At 38.2% G+C, this 26,827-nt stretch overlaps 3 protein-coding genes across 5 annotated transcripts in view; all 3 read left to right on the top strand.

Annotated features, from left to right (window-relative positions):
- Positions 1-3,571, top strand: part of porb (P450 (cytochrome) oxidoreductase b) — a 29,983-nt gene extending 26,412 nt beyond the window's left edge. For both annotated transcript variants that reach the window (XM_034314806.2, XM_053227514.1), the window contains 3 exons: positions 684-829; positions 1,114-1,199; positions 2,160-3,571. In XM_034314806.2, the coding sequence (XP_034170697.1) occupies positions 684-829; positions 1,114-1,199; positions 2,160-2,304 (377 nt within the window). In that variant the 3' untranslated portion in view covers positions 2,305-3,571. The remainder of the gene's footprint in view (positions 1-683; positions 830-1,113; positions 1,200-2,159) is intronic.
- A 1,565-nt stretch (positions 3,572-5,136) lies between these two features.
- On the top strand, positions 5,137-11,852 carry taf15 (TAF15 RNA polymerase II, TATA box binding protein (TBP)-associated factor). Of its 2 annotated transcripts, XM_026941211.3 has the most exons (16): positions 5,137-5,253; positions 5,945-5,978; positions 6,124-6,169; positions 6,291-6,357; positions 6,450-6,546; positions 6,658-6,794; positions 6,994-7,177; positions 8,647-8,681; positions 9,211-9,243; positions 9,347-9,456; positions 9,542-9,671; positions 9,770-9,859; positions 9,960-10,035; positions 10,834-10,913; positions 11,068-11,203; positions 11,371-11,852. In XM_026941211.3, the coding sequence occupies exons 1-16, from the start codon at positions 5,244-5,246 to the stop codon at positions 11,408-11,410; spliced, it is 1,305 nt and encodes a 434-aa protein (XP_026797012.2). In that variant the 5' UTR covers positions 5,137-5,243; the 3' UTR covers positions 11,411-11,852. The 2 variants fall into 2 exon arrangements, with proteins under 2 accessions (XP_026797012.2, XP_026797013.2); XM_026941212.3 differs by lacking the exon at positions 8,647-8,681.
- Positions 11,853-11,990: 138 nt separating this feature from the next.
- mmp28 (matrix metallopeptidase 28) overlaps positions 11,991-26,827 on the top strand; it is a 28,799-nt gene continuing 13,962 nt past the window's right edge. The window contains exons 1-3 of the mRNA XM_026941316.3: positions 11,991-12,759; positions 20,539-20,615; positions 21,154-21,341. Of these exons, the coding sequence (XP_026797117.3) occupies positions 12,598-12,759; positions 20,539-20,615; positions 21,154-21,341 (427 nt within the window). The 5' untranslated portion in view covers positions 11,991-12,597. The remainder of the gene's footprint in view (positions 12,760-20,538; positions 20,616-21,153; positions 21,342-26,827) is intronic.

Here is a 26,827-nt window from a genome sequence, read left to right as displayed (position 1 = left end):
CATGTTCGAGGTTGTTTAACATAGCTAGATGTAAATATGAGGAAATGAAAAAGAAAATTCTGATCAGTTGTCTTTTGTTCATCTTTTGATCTCAAACCCAGATGTCTTCAACGTATAGCAAAAACAAAAGAAATGACCTTGCTGTTCCAGTATTTTTTGGAGGGGACTGTATGTAACTGTAATTGCAGTCTACTTCAGTAACTGGTTGAATAGATTCTTTAGTGGTACAGAAATTTGATAAATCTAAAATAAGCAATTATGCACCAGGCACTGTGATTAGCTGTTGAGTTGAATTAACTGCAGGAGTGGACAAGTCCCTTGCCTGGGTGCCCAAGACGAGCAGATTTTGTGTCCAGTCTGTTAGTTTTCGTATTCATAGTTGCCTGGCAGACAAGTAGGCTCAACAACTAGAAAAAGGAAAAAACCTAGTCAGTTAGATTTCTAGGCAAAAAAAAAACTTGGGACTGGGTAAGCAAACTGGGGCTTCTACTTGCCTGGTGATCTAACTAATAAATGTATTATTTGCAAACCCCTGATCTGTATTCAAGAGCACTGCGTCTTTGAAGTTCAACACCATTTCCTTTTGCTTTTCCTATTATTCCTTCAGCAGTGGCTGAACCAGTTTCTCATAGTACAACCTGTATGAATTTGCATAAAACTGTTATTTTACATTTTGCTCTCAGGTAAGGACGTGGGAGAGACTGTTTTGTACTTCGGCTGCCGTCATAAAGCCGAAGACTTCTTGTACCAGGAGGAGCTGGAGGCGTTTAAGAAAGCTGGAGTGCTGACGCAGCTCAGTGTGGCCTTCTCCAGGGACCAGGAGCACAAGGTACAGCAATTCTTTTTTTTTTTCTTTTTTTTTTTCCCCCACATATCCCAGCTTGGAAGGAAGGAAATATAAGAGCACAGCATCAGGCATTGTACTGCACCTCTGAAACCAATTATGGTTATACTATATATCTCTGAATGGAAGTCTATTTCCGGGCATTTAAACTCTCCACCATCTGGCTGTTAGCTTTTGGCTAAATCTTCTGAAAGCAATGTTTCCTTTTAGAAATTCTTTTCCTTCTCATGATTTTTTTTTTTTTTTTTTTTTTTGCATAAAATTTCTAGATATATGTGCAGCATCTCCTGAAGAAGAGCAAGGAAGCTGTCTGGAGGCAGATACATACAGAAAACGCACACATTTATATCTGCGGGTGAGTGGCCAGGAAAAATTAATACATTGTGTGCCTTCACTGTACGTCTCCACTAGCAAATTTTCTTACCATATTCCTCGCCCCTCTCTGCTCGACACAAGTTGGGTGTCTATGATGTTTCTATGAGTTTGGTTGTGTCAAATAAGTATAGGTATAGGAGTGTTAGGGTTTGAAATTTTTACAGAATTTATTTATTTGGATTTTCCCCCAGTTTTCACCCTAATTTAGTCTTGGTCAATTCCCACCCACCAGTCAGGTCTTAGGCCTGTCACGATATTTACGTTATCGACTTATCGTATGATATATGGACATCGATGTCATACATATATGTTTGTGTATGTAAGAATGAACGTCGCCAACATTTTAGCCATTCGTGCTGCTTCTGTTTTCTCATCTGCTGTAGGGCTGTCATACTGTGGAAATTTTCACAGTATGATAACCTAGTCTAAACTGTAACAGTTTTACTGTATCGCAGTATTCATCATTTGTGTTATAACAGCTATAAATTTTCATTCCATCAGCAAATTTTTTATGTTTTTTTTTTCCCCTTGAAGTTAATTAGGGAAAAAAAATGCACCTTATGTTATTGAGAAACCAAAAAGCACAAAGTCTTCGGTCTTGAAGACTTTCCCATGTCATACAACATAAAGTTACAGCTTTACTGTTACAAAGTGCTGACACTGGAGATTCCTTTCATAAATTCATAAATGTACTTCTCTTTACTAAAAACTTCACCATATAAGCAGTACCTGTGTATGCTGTTACTGTAGAAGTGATAACATATTAGATCATGTGCATTAATATAAACCTGTACCGAGAATATATAATGACGTAAGAAGAACTTGTTATACCTGATCATAATGTGGATTATCTGTCACTCTGCCAACTAGTTGAGCTCTGCTAAACTTTTACTCTTGTTAAATGTGGACTGCTCATGGACTGTTTATATGTATCTTCCAGAGACGCACGTAACATGGCGAGGGACGTACAGACTGCTTTCTACGAGATAGCCGAGGAACTCGGCGGCATGACGCGTACCCAGGCTACAGATTACATCAAGAAACTGATGACCAAGGGACGCTACTCGCAGGACGTCTGGAGTTAAAGAGCCTCCCACACCTCTTCACATGTCCTCTGAATTTGTAGTGTTTTGCAGGACTGCTTTAAATTGAATATTTTTGAACTTGGTAAAGGAAAAACACAGGCATACAGACATTTAGCCCCCTGAATGAAGTTTATAGCAGGTGCTCATGTTCTGACTCTGTCTCTACAGATTTACACAGTGTACATAGATATAATTTCATACCATGTGTTGTAACATTTCGACCCAAATATTCAGTTGTCACACATGGAATAGGCTCTCTGTAACATACATAATGCAGTTCACATGCTGTGTTCTTATTATATTGTAGTGTTGGTGGAGAGCTACTGAAGGTAGTCTTCAAACTTATGCATAGACTTTATATTGGGAATCAAGTAAATACTAATTAGCAGTAGAAACTAACTTATGAGGTCTGTTATTGCCTCCAGTTATCAGGGGGCAAACTGGTTTAATAACTGAAGAGGTGGTGGGGATGATGAAGGCCCAGTTAGTTAGAGCTATGCACTTGAAGCAATTTGTAACATAGCTGAAAAAGGCTGTGCTTTACATAGTCAGCTGTATACGAATCAGTACAGGGCATCAAATAATGTAGAATATTCTTTAGTTTGATTGCTAAAATCGTTTCTTTCTGATGTGTTTTTTCTTTTAGTTTTTAATGGCAGTCTTTCTAACACATAGGCAACATGTCAGACAATGTGCTTTCAAGTTTTGTTATCCTTATTTTACATTTTCAACTTGGATCCGAATGTTTAAAGCATATTACCTGCCTCGATTTTTTTTTTTTTTTTTTTTTTTTTTTTTTTTTTTTCTCCCATTTGAATCTTGTAGCATTACATCGTGAAAATGTGTATCATGTCAGTTATGTGTGAATAAGAATGTGTACGGTTATAAGTAGGACATTTCCAGCTAGAGTTTTAAAGTAATCAATACAAATGCTTTCCCTCATTGCTTGAGAAAATGTCAGCGCTATTCTTAACCTCATTTGTAAACATCCACTTGCAAAATTTAAGGGACTGTCTGTGTTTGTTTACTAGTCAACATGTGCCTTATGGAAAGCATTTCTTGCCTTGTCATTATAAATGAAATTTGCAGATCAGCATTGCTTATGATGAATGCATTATTTTGGAAGAGAATATGTTAATGTAAATGCGTACAGTTGCTGTTACTTATTTTTGTCAGCATCTTACAGTTTTATATGCAATTAATGTTTCCTATAGCACTGCTATCTAAGCATGTCTTTTTAAATTAATAAAATTGAGATTTAATTTCATTCTGCATCTCTAGGCCTTATTTAATTCTTTAAGTGTTTTTTTTTGTTGTTTGTTTGTTTTTCTTTTCTGAACATACATTTACATGAGTAAAATTGAATTTGTTGCCTCAGAGCTCCAGGCTCCCATGTTGGAATTGTTCTGAACTCTTGTTGCTGTGTGTGGACTTTCTGTGCATGTTCTCTCCGTGTCTGCATAGATTTCCTCCAAGTTCTCTGGGTTTCTTCCATTTCCCAAAAACATGCCAGTAGGTGGATTAGCTATGATAAATTTCGCCTACAGTCGGGGTCATAAGTTTAGATACGCCTTGCAGAATCTGCAAAATGTTATGTATCAACAAGGCAACACACTACATTAAAAGTTGGGGGGGGTGTAAACTTAATGTATCGTGTTGCCTTCTTGAGCATCAGTGAATGTTTACACCTTCTGTAATAGTTGCGTACGAGTTCCTCAGTTGTGCTCAGTGTGAAAAGATGGATCTCAGTGTCATATAGCCAAAGTTGGAAAGGCAAAGAATGTGCAGGACCTGGAGGATTTTTCTGATGAACAGTGGATTGTTTAACTGCTTAGGACAGACAACTAACATTCATGAACAACTATCACAAAACATAAAAACAGTCGTTGATCATCCAGGTAACAACACACAGTATTAAGAATCAAGAGTATGTAAATGTATGAACTGGTTCATTTGTGTAAATTAAGTTTGTGTTTTGTCTTGTGGACTATATGTAAACATCTGTTGTGTGAAATAGCTTATTCAGGGCAGTACGAAATAAAAAACAATACAATTTTTATGATCCCTCATTATTATTAGTAGTAGTAGTAGTAGAATTAGTAGTGGTAGTAATATTAATAACATTTTGCAGATTCTGCAAGGTGTATGTAAACTTATGACCCCAGCTATAGGTGTGTGTGTGTGTGTATGTGTGTGTCTGCATGGTGTCCTGCGACAGACTGGAGTCTCATCCAGGGTTTATTCGCATTTCACACCCAGTGTTCCCGGGACAGGCTCTGGATCCAACACAACCCTGCCCAGGATGAAGTGGTTATTTAAAATGGGTGAAAGTGGAGCTACACAAAGTGGCTATTGAATGATGTAACATTCAGTGATGATGTGGTCTACCTCAATGATAGGTACTGATATATTGTTACAAACCATATAACCGGTAAACAGAAACTGACAAAAACCAAATACTACTTATTATAGCTTTAATAAAGGTGCAAATATGACGTAAATATAAATCTAATGCTTTAAAATTATGACTATACGTTAATGTGAGTAACTCGATGTTATGAATTCTGGTTAGACGCGCGCGCGGCGAGATTGGGGGGGGGGGGGGGGGATTCACGTGACCGTTTTAAGACAAGGCGCTAAGACTGTACCATTTTAAAGTTGGGGTACATTAATTTACATTGCAATTTCATTTATATGTTTTTTTACATAAATGTATGTATATGTGTTAAATTTAATTTATTTACGTTTTTGTAGTGTGGTTCATTTTTCCCATTGAGTTGTTTATTTTCAAATGAAAACGCATTCATGTTTCAGATGACTTGGTATTTCCCGACAGGCAGGTCACAGTTCATAAATACTGCAGTGTGCGCGCTGTCGCTGGAGGGTTTTAACGTTAAATTGGAGCAGGAGGAGGTTCAGCTTTAATTTTATACGGAAATATGGCTTCTAGTAAGATATATTTTAATATTTATACAATGTCGGAGCATCCCGCGTTATGTTACTCTGATTTGTAAAAAAAAAAATTATTGATTATTATATTTATTAATGACTTTAAAAAAAGCAGTTTAAAAAGAATAGACGGCTAGCTTGTTAGCAAAGGCGGAGCCGTCGGCCTCGTGTAGCTTAGCTAGCTAGCTCTTTAGATAGCGCGATCTATTAGGAGAAATATAATGTCTAAATTACGTATTTGGGTTGACTTTGGTTAATAATTTAAAGTCCAGTTGACTGCCAGGGTTGTAATGTTCGACGCCTGTAAACTGTACCTTTATATTCTTGTGTGCCGCCGCCATTTTTTTTGTTCCGCGGCGTGGTGTTCTTTTATATTAGCCAGCAAGCTAAAGGCGAAAGTGGGTTGGTGCCAAATGGCCCTTTATTTCTAGAAAAGTGTACTGCATGAGATAAAATAAAGGCTTTTGAGTGCACTATGCAGAATTTCTGTATGTACACGAAATACGGTCACTTTATCCAGCTCGCTCGCTAACGCATTAGCGGAAGCCATTAGGCCTCCGCCTTCTCTCCGGCCTTAAACACATACACTTTTTTTTTTTTCAGGAACCGGGTTGTTTAATCAGCGTATTTGTGTTTGAGGAAATTTGGTACTCGTTGTAAATTTAACCTGTATTTGTTGTTTCTTTCCTAGATTCAGGCTACGGGCAGCCTGGAGCCCCACAAAGGCAAGTGATCGTCTATTGTTGCTGTTCTGAATGCACTATTTTTTGTCAAATTAACACAAGGGTTGTCCAAGTTCCCTGTAAATCCCTATTTATTCTGTTATTTTTCACTATGATTAACCTGTTCATCTCCTCCTCAACCTTATAGCTATGGATCTTATGGTGGATCCCAGGGCTATCAACATGGTGGGCAGGTAAGAACCAAAACTAAATGAGCTCAGCTTGGTGTAATCATATCTAACCTGTGTTTATAGCTTGTTTAGATCTTAATGCACGGCAAGTGTTCATAGACATTCTTTTCTTTCCCTCCATTAGGGTTATGGTCAAGGTAATGGAGGCAGCTCATATAGTGGACAGAGTTATGAGGGTTATGGACAGTCGGGTATGTAGAAAAGCAATCTTGTCGCAAGCTTTTATTCCTTATTGTTCTTGTAGTTTTGCCTCTACATTGTTTCTTTTGTTTCTGTTTTGCAGAGAGTTACAGTCAGACATCGCAAAGCTACCCTGGTTATGGACAGCAACAGCAGAGCTATGAAGGTTACGGGCAGCAAGGCTCTGAATCTTCATCGGGGTAAGATTGTTTAGTTGTTAGCCGTTTTGGTTTTAAAGTGAGTGGTGTCAACTTATTTAAGTCAAGTCCAGTGTTTACTGTACCCTCATTGCTTGATTCGTCTTTCTCAAGGTATGGAGACAAGTCTTACGGACAGCAGGGTTCTTATGGTCAACAAAGCTCTTATGGGCAGCAGTCTGAAGGAGGACATGGCCAGTCTGGAGGATCATATGGAGGTCCATCAGGAGGTTATGGAAGGCGTAATGAAGGTAAAGTGTGCTTGTATCATGTACGGTCTTTATAAATAGTCATGGCTACAGGTCTATATTTAAATAATTATTGGGTTTAGATGCTTCACTATGCAACTTGGTTTCTAAAGTTACCAAATGTCCAAGATTGTAATTGTTAACGATTGTCCAGTTGGATTGGAATTCTACTATAACTAGACTTTCGTCTCCTTGTTTCCAGGTGAAAGCAGGCGGTATGGTGGTGATGGTGATGATGGAGGCGACCGGTCTGAGGGGTACAGGGGTAGAGGGCGTGGTGGCTACGATCGTGGAGGCTATGATCGTGGAGGCTTTGACCGCGGGGGTTACGATCGTGGTGGCTTTGACCGAGGTGGAAGAGGAGGAGGCCCGCCCTCTGGTGTGGGGTAAGTCTGAAAGCCTACCCCCCCAACAGGTACCATTACCTACTGCTAGTTCTACTTGATGGAAGTGCACAAATCTTCATCTAACGGTAGATAATTCAATAATTCCTCATTTCATCAGTCACACATGCTTAAGCTGTTCAGTGTATTACATGGCTGTGGCCATGAAGTTCTTCTTTTCACTTCAGTCAGTACAACATGACCTTGGTGATGCATTACATTTAGTAATTGGGATTGATCCAGCATAAACGTAATATTTAGTGGGGTAGTTGGTTTAGAAATGTATTCTAGGCATTATTTTGGGTGGGGGACACCCTTGTGGTTCTACACATAATATAATTGCCTGATACTAGTACAAGTTTTTGTTACAATCCATTTTCCTATAGGTTTTTAAAATGGCAGATCACGGGATTTGCTCAGAATGCAAGTTATTGCAACATTCTCTGAGCTGGCCCGTTGATTTTGTTAGTATTAATCTCCCAAGATGACCATTTCAGGTTAGGTCATTTTGACACTTGAACACTAAAGGGCGGTGAACAAAACTGTGTGTTAAACGAAACAGTTTTATGACGGTGTCAACATTTTGTGTTGATTTTGATTCTGTAGATTCCACTTAAATCAGATGCATTACAGTTCATAAGTTTTTCTTCCTATTTCCCCACTAAGTGTTCTTTAGTTTGTTTGGGTTGCTTTTGTTTTGTGTTTTAAGGTCTAAAGATTTTTTTTTTTTTTTATCGAAAGTTTCATATTTAAGGGTGCTGAAACAAGTGGCCCTGTGTTAAATATACCATAATTAAAAATATTACCTTTTAATTGGTCTCATTGCAAGTAATTCCGCTATTGCTGTTTTGGCAGCTCATAAACGTTATGAAAGCCCTGTGTTTTGGAGAATGTATTGAGGATATTTAACGCTACAGAAGCACAAGTTCATCATTCAGTTATTCCCCATAGAACGGTGTAATTGAAGTGTTGTATTTCTTTTAAACATGGAGTCGAATGCTTTTGTGTTAACATGGTCTACATTTTATACTACAGGTATCAAAGTGAATGAAATTAAACTTGGACCTCAACCATTGGAGCTCATATAAGCACTCAATGGAAGAAAATAAAGTGCGCTCAACTCGAGTGCATCAGCTAGCGTGTAGACATCTAAATTTAGACACATTCCTGCTATGAGGGGGCTGGGAGGGAATCCTCCATGCTCTGCTCGGTTTTGGCTAAGAAGAGCAATAAATACTAACCCAGTTGATTCACCCAATCCTAAATTGGAAGAAAGTAAAATGTCTCTCGATTTTCAATTATTGTCACTTGCACTATTGGCGCAACTCTTTAGCCAGTGTATTCATGAACGGGAGACATTGCCTGTTGATAAACTTGAACCATGACAGGACACAATGCACATAAGTGGGGAGTCTTGAGCTCCCAGGTTGCGACAAAGGAAAGCCATCATATCTTCCATTTTTCCTCTGCAGTGGTGGTGACCGTGGTGGCTACAAAAATTACGGTGGTAAGTGATGAGCATCAGAACTGTCTCAGTTGGGGAAAATGAAGAGAAAAAAGTTTAACTGGCAAAAGAACAGTGAACTCTTGACAGCCACCTTTTTGGACTGACAAAAAACCCAAAGATCTCCCGCCATTGTTAGGTTTTCCTTTCTGGTAAATGCTGTTGGGTTAAAATGTAACACCTCATTTTATTGGTAATGGTATTGTTGCATGAGGACTTTTGACATTTAAAAAATAAATAAATAAAAAAATGCCAGCGTTCTGGATGCCAGCTGTGCCTATGGCGAAGAAGGAGCACATGGCTTTAGCAGAAGATTTATAAGGGGGTTTATAATTAATGCACAAGAACATTTGTGGTATTACAAGGTGTTGACAAAGGATGCAGCCATTTGATGAAACCTGGTGTATAGCTGTCAAAAGTCAAGCATATCCTTGTAGACACTTTTTTCATAGATGTTGAATAACTTTTGGAGATTAATATCTTTTAGTTGCTCATGGCTTTCCCTTTCCTTTCCTGTCTTCCTGTTTTTCAGGACCCAGAGACTATGGTCAAAGGGATGATGCAGGTAAGGAGCATGGATAATATCTGAGTTTTGTAACTTGGCCTGCTTCTGTACGTCTCTTTAAAAGCTGCGTTCAGATGTATTGAAGAAGACTTGTCTTTTGTAGGTGAAGAACAGGACAACTCTGACAACAACACAATCTTTGTCCAAGGCCTTGGAGAGGATGTGACAACTCATGAAGTTGCTGAATTCTTCAAACAGATTGGAATTATTAAGGCAGGTTTAATGATCACTTGTGTCTTGGTACTCCTTAAGCTTTCTAGTACCATACCTTTTAACATGGTGTTATTCCTTTTTTCAGGTGAATAAAAAGACTGGCAAACCTATGATTAACCTGTACACTGACAAAGCCACTGGTAGACTGAAGGGTGAAGCCACAGTCTCATTTGATGACCCTCCTTCTGCTAAAGCTGCCATTGAGTGGTTTGATGGTCAGTTTAAGTGATCATTTATGGCATATGTGGTGTCTGCTTACTGAGCTACAGTTGCTTGGTGACTTTGTTTACACCTAGTCCTTTGTGAATTCCAGGCAAGGAGTTCAATGGAAAGCCCATTAAGGTGTCCTTCGCCACCAGACGTGCAGAGTTCTCCCAGAGAGGTGGAGGGAGAGGACGTGGAGGTATGCTGTTTAGAAATGCCCCTTGTTGACACAAAAAACAGAAGAACTACCGTGGTTTTGCATTTTTGAGGTGCAAGTGTAACACTTATTCCCCTGAAAGGTTTCAGAGGTCGAGGAGGCTTTGGTGGAGGCCCCAGTTTTGATGTTAAAGGAGGAGACTGGCTTTGTCCCAACAGGTGAATGGATTAAAAGTTTAATAAATGGAATAAAATTGAGGTGAAGCTTAAGATACTTAAGATGCTTAGTATCTATGCCACATGGTTCCTATCCTGGGGAAAGAGGTTCTCATTGTGTAGCTGGTTTGGTGTCTGAATATCTACATGCAGAGGCAAGCCATATGCCATCAGGCCAATGTCGTTTTTCATTTTCAAGGATACACAAGCATGGCTGCAGTGTGTATCCTGTGGTGGTTTTGCACGCAGGTTGTGTGTGCACAGAAATGTCCGCATGGTGCAATACTAGCGTAAACACTAGGGAGCAGTAAAGCACTGTAAGCAATTTAGTATATCGCATAACCTGAGTGGTGAATATTGAATACATCTGAATGTGTTTTCTCTATAAATCTATTTTCATTTAATTAACTTTTAACACCTAGAAGCATGTTGTGCATACTGACTAGGAGTTCCTACATGTTAAACACTCTTAAATTTGTAGTATGTGATTTGAGGCCTATTAATAGAAGTGAAGTTGTTTGGCCATATTTTTTTGTCCTCTCCATGTTGCACCGCAGTAACAAGCATTTGTGCTATAAATGTCTGGTGTATCAATTTTCAGATCAGTGTAGACATGCTAGCTGGGGATGTTTTGGTTGTTACATGCTTTATAGTAGATGCAAAGCAGCAGTGGGTATAGGTACTCTTTGGTTGCAGGTTTAGCGTAACTTGACCTTAATGTGTATCTTTACATGTTGGTAGATTTGTGGTAATGTTGGGTAGAAAAACAAACTTATCAATAATCTTATTTTCTCACCATAGCTCTTGTGGAAACATGAACTTTGCCCGGAGATACGAATGCAACAAATGTGGTGCACCAAAACCTGGAGACAGTTTTGGAGGTTAGTGGGAAGGGCCAGAATATTGTAGCCTGCAGGGGGCGCAGTGTTTCTTCTATTCAGTCCCTCTATACTATGAATAGCTTTTAAGCTTAATACATTAGTCCAAAGTGACCTTTTACGTATGTGGAATTTTTGCCTTCTGCTTTCCCCTCAGACCGTGGTGGTAGAGGAGGCTACAGTGGTGACCGTGGAGGTTTCAGAGGTGGAAGAGGTGGTTTCAGAGGTGGAGACCGCGGCGGTTATGGTGGCGATCGCGGTGGCTATGGTGGCGGATACAAGATGGGAGGAAGGTAAAATGATTACTGGTTTTATCATTGCAATTTTGAGCAAAATATTACTGGATTACGTTGAGGGATCTCAAACTTTTTGTAGCCAGAGCTCCCTTTAAGTGTAAAACTTCAAAAAGTAGTGATTTTGTTTGTTTTGGATTAACTCCTTTACCCTGTTTGTCTTGCAGAGGGGAGCACAGAGAGGAAAGAAGAGACCGGCCCTACTAAAGGATTACAGTGGACTTCATTCTAACCAAGGAAGCTGGGGAGGGAGGGGATGTAATATGGGGAATAAAGTAAAGGATGGGTCCATTTTTCCACAGTCTACATAACTTTTTCGCCAGAGCGTCTCTTGTGTATTGCTTCCAGTGGCTGTTCTTGTCCAGTACGATCACTGTCCGTCTACTGTTTATGGACTCTGGTTTGAGATGAGGGGGGGCATGACGGGGGTGGGAGGGAGGGATGGAAGGGTGCTAGAGGTGATTTCCTATTTTTGTTACTTCCTTTTAATTTTCCTGACCCGGTAGAATTCACGTTTCGTGTGTGGTAGACATGTTAACAAGTGTATCATTGTTTTTTTTTGTTTTTTTTTTTTTTGTAAGACTTAAATGAACTGTTTTACTTGGGATTTTCCTTTTTGGAAGTGATATTAAACATGATTCTAATCTTACTGTGTGGCTTTCTTTGGTTTTGTGAGATGAGCTTTGATAGCATGTTGCTAGTCTGTGACCAATAGGTTTTCTTATGAGGGCCACCAGAGCTATCAAACAACAGTTTTTCACATAGATGAATTGAATGAATTCGTATCATAACATTGCTTGCTTGAATATTAATGGTTTGAGCTGTAGAAGATTATGCAATTTTTGAATTTTGTATTCTTGTATCTTTTCTCTCGATGATTGCAGACTTGGATTGGTTTTGAATGAGCTGGGATTGTGGAGTCAAAAATAAATAAATAAATAATGCATCAATTCACAATTCAGCCCTTGCCTGCCTGAGCAGCTGTGTTATAGTTTTAGTTGGAGGTGGAGTTTTCTTGAAAGCCTGAGAAGTGCATGGAAGTATTGCAGGTCATGTTTTAATAAAGATATGTATAGGTATAGAAAACTTAAAGGTGCAGGAGGCTATGTTTTAACTCTTGAATTCATAGAAAATCCTGTAAACATTTCCAATGCTAGTAAATGTGCTGTATTGTCCTGCCTGTGCACTTTGGAGGCGGTTCTTTCCCACACACACACACACACACACTCCCTTAAGCACTTTGCTGACAGCTATGAAGGGGGGAGTACTGCTTACTTCTGTTAGTGCTCTGAATAAGAGTCTGTGGCAATGTCATAAATGTAAAAGAAGCACTTTAGAAAGGTGTTTTCAGATGGACTACATGGCACGGGTATTTTTTTCCTACTGAAGTAGGAATGCTTGATCTGAGCACCTTGATCAGCTGTGCATCAGTGGATTTCATCTGGAGCTCTGACATGGACTTGCAGCTTTTAGTGTTTCTTCTGAAAGTGGAGTTACTTTTGTGCATGTCTTTCTCTGAAGCTGTGAGCACTTCCCTGAAGCCCGGAGATGCCCAGGTAAGCGCTCAGGATGCAATAATTCATTTCAGTTATTCATGTATCTGGCACTTTTTATACATTCTCAGAAGGAAAGGCTACTACACTCTACCTTTGCTTGTTGCTGGGCTAGAACCCTCAAGTATGTATCTTTTTTCTGTAGTGTACGTTTAAAGCTTTACTGTAAAAACTAATCACTTTCCTGGTGAAAAAATATATACTAAATGTACAAAAGCTGCCTTATCTCCTGGAAACATAGATATAATGTACCTTTAAAAATGAATTAAGATGCATAATTGAAGCATAAATTATTTTAATAGGAAAGGTACAGTTTAGTACCCTTTTGTTTTGAGAGTGTATGAAGGAAAAGCAAACATGTACAAAAATAAACAGGCAAAAAAATAATAATAAGTAGTCTGCAGTATGATTACAGTCTTCAGTTCTCCCTCTGAAGAACCACTGAAGGTTCTGTGTAGAGTTTCTTTGTAGAGTTCTGTGTTTCCCTATGAGAAAGGGTTCCATGTAGAACCCTTTTTGGAGGCTAAGAAGTTTTAATTATCAAAAAAAAAAAAAAAAAACTTGAAGAACTTTTTCTTCTATGTGTGTGTGTGTGTGTGTGTGTGTGTGTGTGTTGGAGGTTTGAATCCTGCCTCCGACCTGTGTGCGTGGAGTTTGCATGTTCTCCCTGTGCTTCGGGGGTTTCCTCTGGGTACTCCGGTTTCCTCCCTCAGTCCAAAGACATGCATTGTAGGCTGATTGGCATCTCTAAATTGTCTGTGGTGTGTGAATGTGTGTGTGTGTGTGTGTGTGTGTGTGTGTGTGTGTGTGTGTGTGTGTGTGTGATTGTACCCTGCGATGGGTTGGCACCCCGTCCAGGGTGTCCCCTGCCTTGTGGCCTGAGTTCCCTGGGATAGGCTCCAGGCTTCCCCCATGTATATATCCTGGATCTATCTATCTATCTATCTATCTATCTATCTATCTATCTATCTATCTATCTCTCTCTCTCTCTCTCTCTCTCTCTCTCTATATATATATATATATATATATATATATATATGTATGTAAGGGTAATTCTATTTTGTTATTAAATACTATTAAAAATCCTACATGTCTGTGAGATCGAGCCAGGCCAGTTCATTCGGCATGCGTCTAATTAGTCCAACAGAAAATTTGCTCAACTCTTAAACACAGAGCTTACATGTCATATGTTATAATTAGCTTGAGGCTTAATTAAGGTCTGTGGTTAACACCCCTAAGCTTGTAATTAGTAGCAACGTTGCCAAAAACCTTTGGCTGTAGCCAGACATGAAATTTAAAAACACAGTGTTAAAGAACTACCTTTAAATGATACTACTTGTAAAGTACTGCTTGCGTTTGTGAACCACTTTAATCGCAAATTGTCGTCTTATAAAGCCTGAATCTGCACAGTCTGATGATTATACTACTGCTCTATACTACTAAACATGGTGAGGTGAATCAGGTGTTTGATTCCATTCAATTCAATTCAGTTTTACTTGTATAACACAATAAACAATGTCACAAAGCAGCTTAGGAAATCAAGATGTCAATTTAGATCTGTAATGAGCAAGGCAGAGACAGTGGCAAGGAAAAAACATAGCATGAGGAAGAAACCGTGAGAGGAACCAGACTCATAAGGGCAACTCTTCTGGGAAGTGCGATTATGAATCATTACTATTCCATAACTGTAAATTATAAAGGTAAACAGTACTAGGTGTGTTGATGAAGAAATGCATCCCAAACACCAACTTTCTAGTAAAATCTGGCATCAGTCTTTTCTACCCCTTTTAATCGAATGTCCATCTGAGTCACTAGATTTGTTTTATTTTTTATTTTTATTTTTTGGAAGAATGATAGATCTGCATTGCTTGCTCCAACCATCACCCATCACCCTTGCTTCACCCTTGCTTTTTTTTCCTTTTTTCTATGCCTCCAGGACTGGAACTGACGAACCCTAACTGAGCTAATGATAGGTTCTTGAATAGCCTAGTGCACATTTCTTTATTGTTCTTCTGTGCCTATGCACACACCCTTTAATAAAACCAGTGTTTTTTTGTTTTTTTTTTGTGGGCAAACATAAATTGGACTCCTTTTAAATGTAAAATGATATTTTTAACAAAATTCCTGTATTTGTTGTGGTTACACTGCTACCACATCACATTCTGTCTTCTCATAAGTAGCATTTTTATAGTAACATCAAAGATGAGTGTCCTGAGATAACACTAATCCAGATCTAAGTTTGAACCGTTAAAAACCACTTGTGTAATTTTCTGGTTACAGAATTCAAAATATGCAGACGTTACACAATCATTTATGCTATCCTTAATCTTAATAACCTTAATAAATACTCTGATATACTAGAGAGTTGGACTTTGACCAATTGTGTGTGTGTGTGTGTGTGTGTGTGTGTGGTCTGGAAATTCATGCAGCTTTGTCATCTGGTGTTATATGGAGTTTGCATGGAAAGATATTCCTCTAAGGCATGGAACAGAAAATTTGGCTTGGGTCATAAAAGATAACAAAGAAAGAAACTTATTGTTACACATATTACAGGTTTGGAGTGTTGGATTTTCCCCAGTGCTTTTGCTGAGTATATTTTTTATACCGCATTGAGAGAGTTGTACGGAATACGGCATATAGGCAGCATTCCATCTGCAAGAAAGTGTTTTTAGGACACTTGTGTGTGTCGAGATGTCAGAATGTATGTTCGTCAACCACGTTTTTTTTTTTTTTTTCAGTTAAACAACTAGACTTTCAACTTCTGTGACCATTGAAAGGGTAGAGACTACTTGTGGAATGTGAAAAGAATGTGCAGAGGGTTAGTCAGGCCTGCAGCATTGCATGATTGCAGTGAATGATCGAATGTGTTTCAGCAGGTAAAATGCTATATTGTGTAATTAGGTGGTCATGTGTGTAACTTGAGAACGCTTGTGAATCTACGAACACATTTTCTTCATGTAACTTGTAAATTTACTGCAGAAATTAAACCGAGTACTTTCTTGACGACTAATTGGAATTAACTCAAAATGGACTTCCTGGACAGTGTGGCGTTAAAGTGTGTTTAACCATGAAAGATGTACATCAGAAAGCATCATTTTTTAAAGTAAGATCTTATTCAAGCCCTATTAGCAGTGGTGTTCATCAATCGATAAATGGATTAACCCTAAAACAGTATGTCAACCTGTGTCAAGAATCTGTCATTAATGTCAAGATCTAAGAATTAATGATGTCAAGAATTAATGTCAAGAACTGTCTGTGTGGAGTTTGACACGTTTTCCCGTGTCCACTTGGGTTTCCTCCAGGTTCTCCGGTTTCCCCACACTTCCCAAAAAAAACGCCTGGTCTTTTGCTGCCTAGTTTCGATGAGCGTGTGCCCATAGTAGCCTCAGATTCCAGTTCTTGACAGACAGGATTTGGAATCTGATGTGGTCTCAAAATTTGTGTATACTGAAATGCTTTTCTTCTTATCACGGTTGCGAATAGTTATTTAAAGAGGTTATATTTGAGTTATTGTAGCCTTCCTGTCAAACCAGCACAAACCATTCTGGCCATTCTCCTCTGACCTCCCTCATCAACAAGACATTTCAATCTGTTTTTTTGCACCATTCTGTGTAAACTCAAGAGACTGGTGTGTATGAAAATCTCAGATCAGCAGTTTCTAAAATATTCACACTGGCACCAACAAACATGCCTCAAAGTCACTGAGATTACATTTTTCCCGCTGTTCTGATGGTTGATGTGAACATTAACTGAAGCTCTGACCTGTGTCTGCATTATTTGGTGCATTGCACTGCTGCCACATGATTGGCTGAATGGATAATTGCATGAATGAGCAGGCGTACAGGTGTCCATATAATAATACCATTTCTCCATAATTACAGTAGAATATGATGTCTTTTACAGATTTTATTTTTATTTATTTATTTATTTATTTTTGGCCGAATAAACCATTATACAACAAACTATGTTTTGTTAATGAACTGAAACCTAAGGTATTGAACTGCTTTATTCAGTAGTTTGTGGAAGCACCTTTGCCTTTGTCTTCCTATCCAAGTCACTTTTTCTTTAGATCCCAATATGATCATTGCCAACTCCCTTTCAATAGTTAATTCTCCCCTATTGCACAACAGCTACCAAGTGAGCTGACGTGAAGCCAACCGCTGCATCTTTTCAATCTACTGCTCATGCTGCATCACAGAGCAGCTGAACACACTCAGAGGAAAGTGCTGTCCTACAGATAGACCCCAAAACATTTAAGGCCTCATTTTTCTGGAGGTTTATTAATTCTTCCTGGAAGATCTGCTCAAGCTAAGTCAAACTGGACAGGAAGCATCAGTGAGCTTTTCTTCAAAACCTCTCTGTATTTGGCTGTTTTCATTTCAGTAGCCCTTCCTCAATCCTCAGTCTCCCCATCACTAAGAAACACATCAATAGTGTGATGCTACTCCTTACGCTTCAGATGACTATGATGAGCTGTACTTAGTTTATGCCAAATGTAGTGCTTGGAGTTCTGCCTAAATCAACTCTGTGACACAAAAAGTGCAAATAAAGAAGCAGTCTGAATGCTTTCCCAATCCATTTAGTCATTTGGCAGATGCTTTTATCCAGAACAACTTACAAAAGTGCGAACAGCTGAAAGCACAATAGAGTACTTGGAAAATATGGAATGATTCAGAATCTGAAAGACTAGAGAATAATAAGACTAATGCTGATTTGAACCAGTGCTAGAGGATTCTATTATGTAACGAAAAAACAGTAACAAACAATAGTCAGTGCAGAGATATGCAAAGAAGCATTATCCTAGACATTATCTGTAGCCTTTTAAGGAGACATGAGGCTGTTCAGAATGCAGAAGGAAGCTCATTCCAGCACTGAAGTGCCACGACACTGATGTAGAGAAATCTCACAATGAGCATGCTCAGATATCAGAGAAGAACGTGCCTGGCACGCTGACTGAGCACTGAGCTGGTATGTGGGTGTGTAGTTCTCTAGAAAGGAAATTCTAGCAGATAGTTAGCAATTTTCCTGTGGCTCAGAACTGATGGCATTTTCATTTTCTGCAAGAGTTTAAACTGTGAGTATAGTGGTCTAAGATGAAACCTAATAGCAAGTAAAGGTTCCTTGCTATTGATCACAAGTGTTTCTATCCCAGGAAAATGCATTATATGGCTAAAAGTTTGTGGACACCTGACCATCACACCCATATGTGCTTGCTGAACATCCTTTCCCCCCTTGCTGTTATAATAACCTCCACTCTTCTGGGAGCTAGATTTTAGGGCATGACTGTGGGGATTTGTGCTCATCAGTAGGGCACTGATGTTGGGTGAGGAGGCCCAGGGTGCCATCAGCGTTCCAGTTTATCCCAAAGGTGTTCAGTGGGGTTGAGATCAGGGCTCTGTGCAGGCCACTCGAATTCTTCCACTCCAACTTTGGCAAACCATGTCTTCATGGAGCTCGAAGACATGGAGTTCCAGTGAAGGGAAATCTTAATGCTACAACAAGCAAAAACATTCTAGACATTTGTGTGTTTCCAACTTTGAGGGAACAGTTTGAAGAAGAACAACATATGGGTGTGATGGTGGCCATATAATGTACCTTAACTTCCATCTGCTAACTATATGCTTGAATGAGCTTGTTGTATGCTTGGGCTTTTAAAAAGTTTAACTGCACTTCAGTACGCAAGGCCTTAGAACATTTTTTTATAGAAACAAATGTTCCATCTAGTGGCCTTTAGAGCTGCTTTGTTCCTTCAGGGTTTCTCTAGAGAGAACCCTATAACAGAGTGTTTCTCTATCATGAAGAGCTTCAAGTAGAACCCTTTTCTGGAGGCTAAGAATAATGAATAACTGTTTTTGTCTAAAAGTGAACAGCTTAAAGTAAAGCCCCTTTAGCTAGAACTATTTAATATTTAAAGAACCCTCAAGAAATAAAACAGCACTCAACATGGAGGAACAGGAGATAAACATCCAATGTCTCAGCCAGTTGACTCCTTTTCTTAGGTTTTACACACTTGCATTTAAATTAGAATTGTGTTCCATGTTCTTTGCAGTAAAAATATCAGAATTACAGTAAAAGAGTTTAATCTATTACAGTGAAGTGATAGTAGTACATATTGTTTTCCCTCTGCTATTTCTGGATTACAGCTGTTTGTATTTTTGTGCAGATGGTCAGCATGTGGTGTGGTGGGATCTTGCATTTTCCCTTATATTACACACTTGAGTTTTGATTGGGAGTGTTAGACACAAGATGTGCAGCTCTTTTTAATCTGTAGGTGTAATATATAAGTTATGTAAGGCTGCATGTGTCCTGCCTTTAAAAAGCTAGATGTATTATTTTTCTAATATGAGAGCAGGAGAAGGGGGTAGGGTTGGGGGTTCAAACCTTGCCTCCACCCTGTGTGTGTGGAGTTTGCATGTTCTCCCCGTGCTTCCAGGGTTTTCTCCAGGTACTCCAGTTTCCTCCCCAGTCCAAAGACATGTGCTGTAGGCTGACTGGCATTTTCAGATTGTCTGTAGTGTCTGAATGGGTGTGTGCGATTGTGCCCTGTGATGGGTTGGCACCCCGTCCAGTGTGTCCTCCGTCTTGTGCCCCATGTTCCCTGGGATAGGCTCCGTGACCCTGAGTAGGATAAGCAGTACAGAGACTGGATGGATTGGAATGGTTGATCTGGCGAATAGGATATGCTGCATTACTCGAACATAACATTACGTCTAAGTGCATGGGTGGACAAATCTATTAACTAACCCACTAGGAAAGTTAAAGCTCCAATATGCTTCCCAGTCGGAGCTAGTTAGCTAGTTAAGTGCATTCGTACAGACACAAACTAGTACTTAAATTCCTACCTAAGGGCCAAACTCATTATCCTTTTCTAAGAAAGTGTCTGAGGTAGCACATCATGGTTGCGCCAGCAAGTACGAGCTGTGATGTTTTGCATTATATTATTTGAATTTGGCTGCCATCTTTTTTTTCTACATATTTAACCACAAGGTGACTGTGTGTGGTGCTAGTAGTAAAGTTATATAACAGCTTTACACTGCATTTTATTCTACTCAGGTATAATAGTCTTTCCACATACTTGTGTGCTCCTGATTCTGAAACGATCATACATCATCAGTGTATGCTAATTAACCTGACTAGAAAAACTGATGTGTGAGGTGCAGCAGGTGGTGGGATTCAGAATGCGGAGCATGTGTTATAGTGACAACAGGTGAATCACATCACATTTTATTTAAATATACATACCAAATCAAAACTTATATTTGCATCATGGTTTTTTTTTTCTCTATATGGTTGTTGCCTACTGAGCCCTCTTGTCCGCTGGCAACTATGGATTAAAATGAATAGCCTGGACATCCCTGCTACTGTGTTAGATAGCACACTCTTCTTCTTTTAGTAATTTTTAAAAAATCAAGTCAGTATAACCCATTGCTAAAAAATAAAGAATATTTTTGTCAATGTTGCTACTTTCAAATAGAAGAGATTTTTGGCCGTGTCTGTAATGCATCATGCTTAAAACAGATTGTTGCGTTTGGCACTTTTATTAACACTATTATTAACAGTTTTGGGAATAATTAATATTATTAATACTAGGTACAGAGAGTTAATGTGAAAAGTCTCATAATGATCTGGACACTGAAAAATACTACAAGTAGTTTGATGTTATTGTTTCTCACCTTTACATAAATTTTGCAAATAAGATTCATTGGGACCTCAGATTGATTTTAGCATTGAAAAAAAAAATGGAACGTGGACTTTAACAGTGTACTATATATTTTTATGCAGGATTTTCTTGAGAAATATGGCTACCTCCATGAGCAGGAACACACACACAGTGCAGACAAAGTCACATCAGCTGTCAGGTAATGACAACATTTCCCAAAATGTGTATAATTATTCAATTTCCGGTAACCCGAGTTTAAAAATATTGCCTGTGATACATTACAGTATGTTAAAGTCTTGTATATAGCAATATGAATGTAAAAGAAAATGTTGGACCTTATAGGACTTTAGAATATCTGTTGGAACTGCTCAAATTTGTTATCCTTCAACTGCTACGATCTTGATTTCAGTCTACTTTACTCTTCAGGTTTGTTATTTTGGCCTGTCGAGATGTAATCTAATGACTGTTACTTATGCTGAAACTAACATCATTAGTCACGGTCATGCAGCTCTCAAAAGAAGCCAATATTTACATTAAACTCCACTTCATATGTTGTTGTGTAATCAAGTGGTCTCTTACCTTTTCCAAGGAAATTGGCTTAAATACAATGATTTATTGCACATTTCTGATTACTCATGCATGTATGTTGCTAATGCATGTTTCTCAACTGCTTCTTCCTGAGACTGGTTCACTGATCGCATACGTTATTGACCATTTTCCATTCTGTCCCAATTTAGGCAATTTCAGTGGCTGTCCCATCTGCCCATCACTGGTAGACTGGACAGTACTACGTTGCTGAAGATGGCATCACCACGCTGTGGGGTGAAAGACAGAGGTAGCAGTAAAGCCTGGGCACGGCGAGTTAACTCTATTTTTACAGGACAAAGCCAACAGCACTTTCGCAAGAAGCGCTACACTCGACCAGGTCAGTATGGGTTTGGTTTTGCCTCTAAAATTCAACAACTGCATAAAATTTGTCAGTCAGAAGCACATTAAGTAAAACTTGGACATGTGAAGCAATACATTACTCTACATTGTTCAAATATAGTCTAAGGGTGCCTGGAAATCTATTACAATAAGGTGACCAGGTCAGCCCCAATGACTTCATTGAAGTGGCAGAATACTAATCCACATTCACAGCCACATAATCTGGCTACTCCTATCTGTATATGAGCTGAATAGGATCCTCATTGGAAATAAAAGGCAAACACCTAAGCAACATTTGTTTGTCGTGTACGAACCTATCAAAAAGTCATAGCTAACTTAACATCTTATAATATATGCTAGTATTACAAATTGAATACTGTAGCTAGTGAAGAACAAAGTGAAGAAATCCAATGTTTTGTCTACAAATAATGATATCATTACCATAAAAACAAAAGTTTATCCAGTGGTTGTTCACCAGTCCTCGCTGTTGGACAATGATAAAATGAATTTTTATATTTCCCAGAGATGTTGTAATGGGCGTTTTCATTATTATTCACATTAGCCTATCACAGCAAGATTCAGTTTTGCATCATATGACATTGATTGCCATATTGACTACTACTACTACAAATAATAGTAATAATAATAGTAATAATAATAATAATAATAATGTCTTACTGCCTTAGCTATGCCAACAGACACATTGGTGGGTCCAGAATTTTACTTCTCATGCTCATAATTACACCTTATTATTAGTTTCACTGTAGTTACTAAATAATTTATAGTAGTTACTGAATAATATTATTTGAAGTGATTAAGTGAATTACAAACCATGAATTTTAGGGTTAAGACACAGGGTCTGCTGCCATCTGTTGAACACAGTGAACATGGATCAAAGGAGTTATTATATCTGATAATCGCATTACACTTAATGGCCAAAATCTAAGCCAATTTTACAGGACATGATGCACCTGGGTTTCAGAAGCCATTCCCTTACAGTTTTCCCATAATCACCCAAACACCAGGACATCAAATGACTGGAGAAAGATAGCTCCACTTACTAGATATAAGCATTATTGCATACTGATGAAAAGTATTTTTTATGCAAAGATAACTCATCCAAAAAGCATGGTCTAATATCTCACAACATTTGTTCCTGAACTATATATAACAACATATCAAGCAATGAAGCTCTACTAAAGTCAAAGACTGTGACCTTTCTAGTATGTTAGGTATTGCATATTAAATATTTTTATAGTGGTTTCTGTTATTTGATCTGTCAATTTATTGCTAGAATTTGAATCCTGTTTAAAAGTCAGGAGTTTGTTTTTAATTGATATCCCTTTTTATTTTCATGTCTTTATTCCTACACAAACCCAAAGGGCCTTAAGGTCGTATGTGTAATGTGTGTTGCGTGTTTAAGTCCAAAGAAAATGCACTGCTTCCAGGGCAGGGTGTGCCTTTTTGTAAAAGCTGAGACCTAACATCATGGGGAGGAGTAATTGCTACCTGTGCAGACGTTCAGCAAGGAGGACAACACTCCCACACCTGCAGGGAATAAAATACACACACACACACACACCCCCCTTAACCACTCCAACACAGCTTACCTGCATCCTTAATGACCGCAACTAGGGTTTATAAACATCTAAAACGCCTAATCAGCATCTTCAACATTAAAGGCACCGTTCTGTTTAAAAGACACTGTATAGTATGCTGGAAAAGATAAGAAACACTTTGGAAAGGAAATTCAGTGTTTCAGTGGAAAACTAGACACGTCTGTTTGTGTACTCACTACAAACTTCCTCTGGAAAATGTCCTCGTGTCGCTCTGGGGATTTGTAATACACCAGGAATGCAGCAACAGGTTGTGTTTTGTGTCAGTTCCTGTTTTCACTTTAAAACTAACAGATTTGAGCCAAACAAGCAAATTTTAGACAGTTGTAACATTTACATATTTCTAACAAGAATAAATGACTTAGAGTTGAGTGCATAATGTTTGCATTCCCTTTGGTTTCTAGGTGGAAACTCTAACTCTATTTTAAAGTGACTACATTTACATGCACATCAAATTCCATGTAAGGTCTTTATTCAGGTTGAAGCCATATTCCGAATACGATGTTTATACTGTATGTGTACAGGCATTGGAATATTCCTGTATACATGGTTGTTGTAAGTGTGCCTGAGGAGCCATTCCTAAATACCTAGCCTACAGCTAAGCATCTGTTAGCACCCACAATTCCTTGCGGACTGAGCGTGCACATATATCTCCTTTCAGTGGATTTTCTGAATAAGGTGTTTACATGCAACAAATTTCCAATTAAAATTACAGGCATATTCCAGCAATGGGAATCGGAATTTGGGGAATTAGAATATTGTCTTAATCTGAATCGGGCAATCGGATTACGGAGTTTACATGACTCAGTACTAATCAGAATATTGATGTGCATGTAAATGTAGCCACTGTCACTACAAAACAGAATTTCTATTTCTAACCCATATTTAATGGTGTTTTTGTATTAAAAAGGTATTAACAAGGGATACATATTACAACAATCCAGTCTACACCAGCTGTTATTTTATCATACTGGTGTAGAAGCTCAAACTCTGAGCAGTATTGTTCAATGGGAGTAAAGAAAAACGGGACCTAAAACAGAAAATATTTACCTTTCATAAAGCTGGCTTTCTAAGAGCATTAAGGGATGCCTTTACCAATAATGACAGTATCCATTAATACCTAATGCAGAAAAATAACACGGGAAAATACTGCCAAAGAGAGTCAGGAAAACCCAAAGCAGAAGACCTAAAAGTCTTCAGAGACAGGAGGGATAACAGTCTGCATTTTTTTTCTATAGTATTACAATTGCTACAGACCAAACAACATGGTACAGAATAGCAGTTTAAATAAGGAAAGCTAAATTTCTGGGACATGTTAACTGTCCTAATGAGACGCTAATGAGTGCTTTATTAAAGGCAGACATACTCAGAGGGTAAATCCATTAAGCTTATAGATCACAGACAGTAGACAATCATAGACAGTGCTAGTGTTAATAATGTATATATATATATTTACCTAATTGGTAAATAAAGTGCCTAATTGGAGTGAGAAAGATTTGGACTTTTTCCTTTGACCTAGATTCGATAAAATCAATCATTTCTAACATATCTCAATTCACTATGCATTTAATAAAAAGCATTTTTTATTCACTTATGCATATTTATTTTTGAGAACACTGTTTGAGAACACTTCAGTTCGGTGAGCACTGAGACACACACATTCTTTCGCCAAGGTTCTACACTTTGCTCGCAAATCAAGGTGTGATTCATGGCACCTTGAGCTCATTTTTAATGACATGCTTGTGTGCTCAGTTTGGCTGCCATTGCTCTCTAATAAACACACTGTATAAATGCCATAACATCTTAAACATAAAACTCAGCACGAAGATAACCATAACTCCCCTGACTGCTTAATACTAAGAAGATCATTTAGGCATCAGGATCAGTACCAACAAAAAATAAATAAACATGTAGTCATACTTGTACCCATTCTGAAAACATTGTGCCTATTCAAAACTTTTGACTGATAATATAATCTCTTTGACCTGTTTAATACTTTGTCAAAATTAAAACATCTGTATAAAACAAACTGTAATATGCAGTGAGATGTAGGACACAAGTCTGTAAACTGTTTTTATTGAGGCAAAACAAAGAATCATAATCAGAACCCTGAGCAAAGATCAAAACCCATGCAGGCAAAGTTAAACTAATATGATCCAAGAATCAAAAAATGAGGGAAACAGGCAAGGGTCTAAACCAGGAAGTATAACAAAACACAGAAATCAGGAAACAAGGCTCAGACTTCAAGTTACTAATTCCATGATAATACTTTACAACAACAAATGATACATGAAGGATATTTAAAAAAAAACAACTAATCAAGAAGGAACATAAAACATGTGAACACAATCAGGGAACAAACCAATGAGATGACAGGGGCGGAGACAGGACTAGAACAGAATCCAAACCAACTACAGGCAAATTGTGTTTGTTACCATGGAAACTGTGATGTAAAGCTGGAACACTGACTGTCATTAAACTGGTTTGTTACACGTTATGCAAGTAAGGGTAATCCTTATGTAGTAAATCTCTGGGAATGTTTAAGTGAAATTCATTACAAGATCATTGTTGCTTTGTGGGGAGTGGTAGCTCAGTGGTTAAAGTGTTGGCCTACATGTTAGAAGGATATGAGTTCAAATTACAGCACTGCCATTTCAGGGCCCTAAAGCAAGTCCCTTAACCCTCACCTGCTCAGTTGTATAAATGTAAGTTGTTCTGGATAAGGGTATAAACCATAAATGTAATTGAAGCTTGATAAAATGCATTTTCAATGCGTAATCATTGTGTTATGCAGTGATTTTACTACTGGTCTCTGTGCTATGGTGAATGTGGTCCTAGCAGAATGATATGTGTTACTGAACACTAGCAGCTTTGAGCTTGAACCCAGATTTGAACAAAGAAATGTTGTGGGAATTCAAACTTGACTCCTGTTAATGTTTACAAAGCTAGCATTCCATCATTCTTGTCCAGGACAAGTGTGTGTGTGTGTGTGTGTGTGTGTCAGTATGTCCATGTTTGGCTTGTAAAGCAAAGCCGGAAGGTTCTGTGGTTTTGTTGTCTGGGAATGTTTGCCAGTGAAATGATGAGGAATGTCATCACTCTGATGACATATTCTGAATATGACATTTAAACTTGGAGTCTATTGTTTTATCTCATCCTGAAGACCAAAAAATTGGCTTACAATTGACTATAAAGACAGCCATAACATTAAGTGTAGTGTTAAAAAACATGTATCGATGAGCTTAGCAATAGCAACTGAGCAGATACACAGTAGAAGATCATAATAATGAAAGACCAACAGACACTTGTTAAACAGATCAAGAACACAAGCCATGATGAAAGAACAGACATGCTTCAAGTCCACTAGCTGTTGTGTCAACCTGCAGCAAAGAAAAGACCCAAAACCCACTACTTGGGTTTTTTCAGTTATTCAATCACTTAAAGCAACATCTAGTGATGTCCATGGGCCACAGACATTAGGCAGAGAACTAAAGACTCTAAAGAACTAAACGCTCTAATGATAGTTTATGAAAATTATTCTAGTTCATAAACTAATTTATGAAATCTGAAATCTGGTACTGTAAATTTGAAATCTGGTACTATAGTGTTATATAGTCAGATGGACAGACTATAGTCAGATTTCACTGTGACTGAAAAAAGATCAGCCACAAACGATGAAATTATTATTATTATTATTATTAATATTAATTAATTAATTAATTAATTTTTGTTTGTTTGTTTTAGAATTGTGTTTTTCTGCCTATAACATACTTTGACCCCTGTTCTTTAAGAGACCATAAATACAGTTCTGCAAAACTGCATTGAAATGTTTGAATTACTTTATAATCTTCCATAAGTTTCTTCCTGC

The sequence above is a fragment of the Pangasianodon hypophthalmus genome, chromosome 21 (assembly GCF_027358585.1).
Source record: "Pangasianodon hypophthalmus isolate fPanHyp1 chromosome 21, fPanHyp1.pri, whole genome shotgun sequence".
Taxonomy (NCBI): Eukaryota; Metazoa; Chordata; class Actinopteri; order Siluriformes; family Pangasiidae; genus Pangasianodon; species Pangasianodon hypophthalmus.
This window is presented reverse-complemented; position numbering and strand designations above follow the sequence as displayed.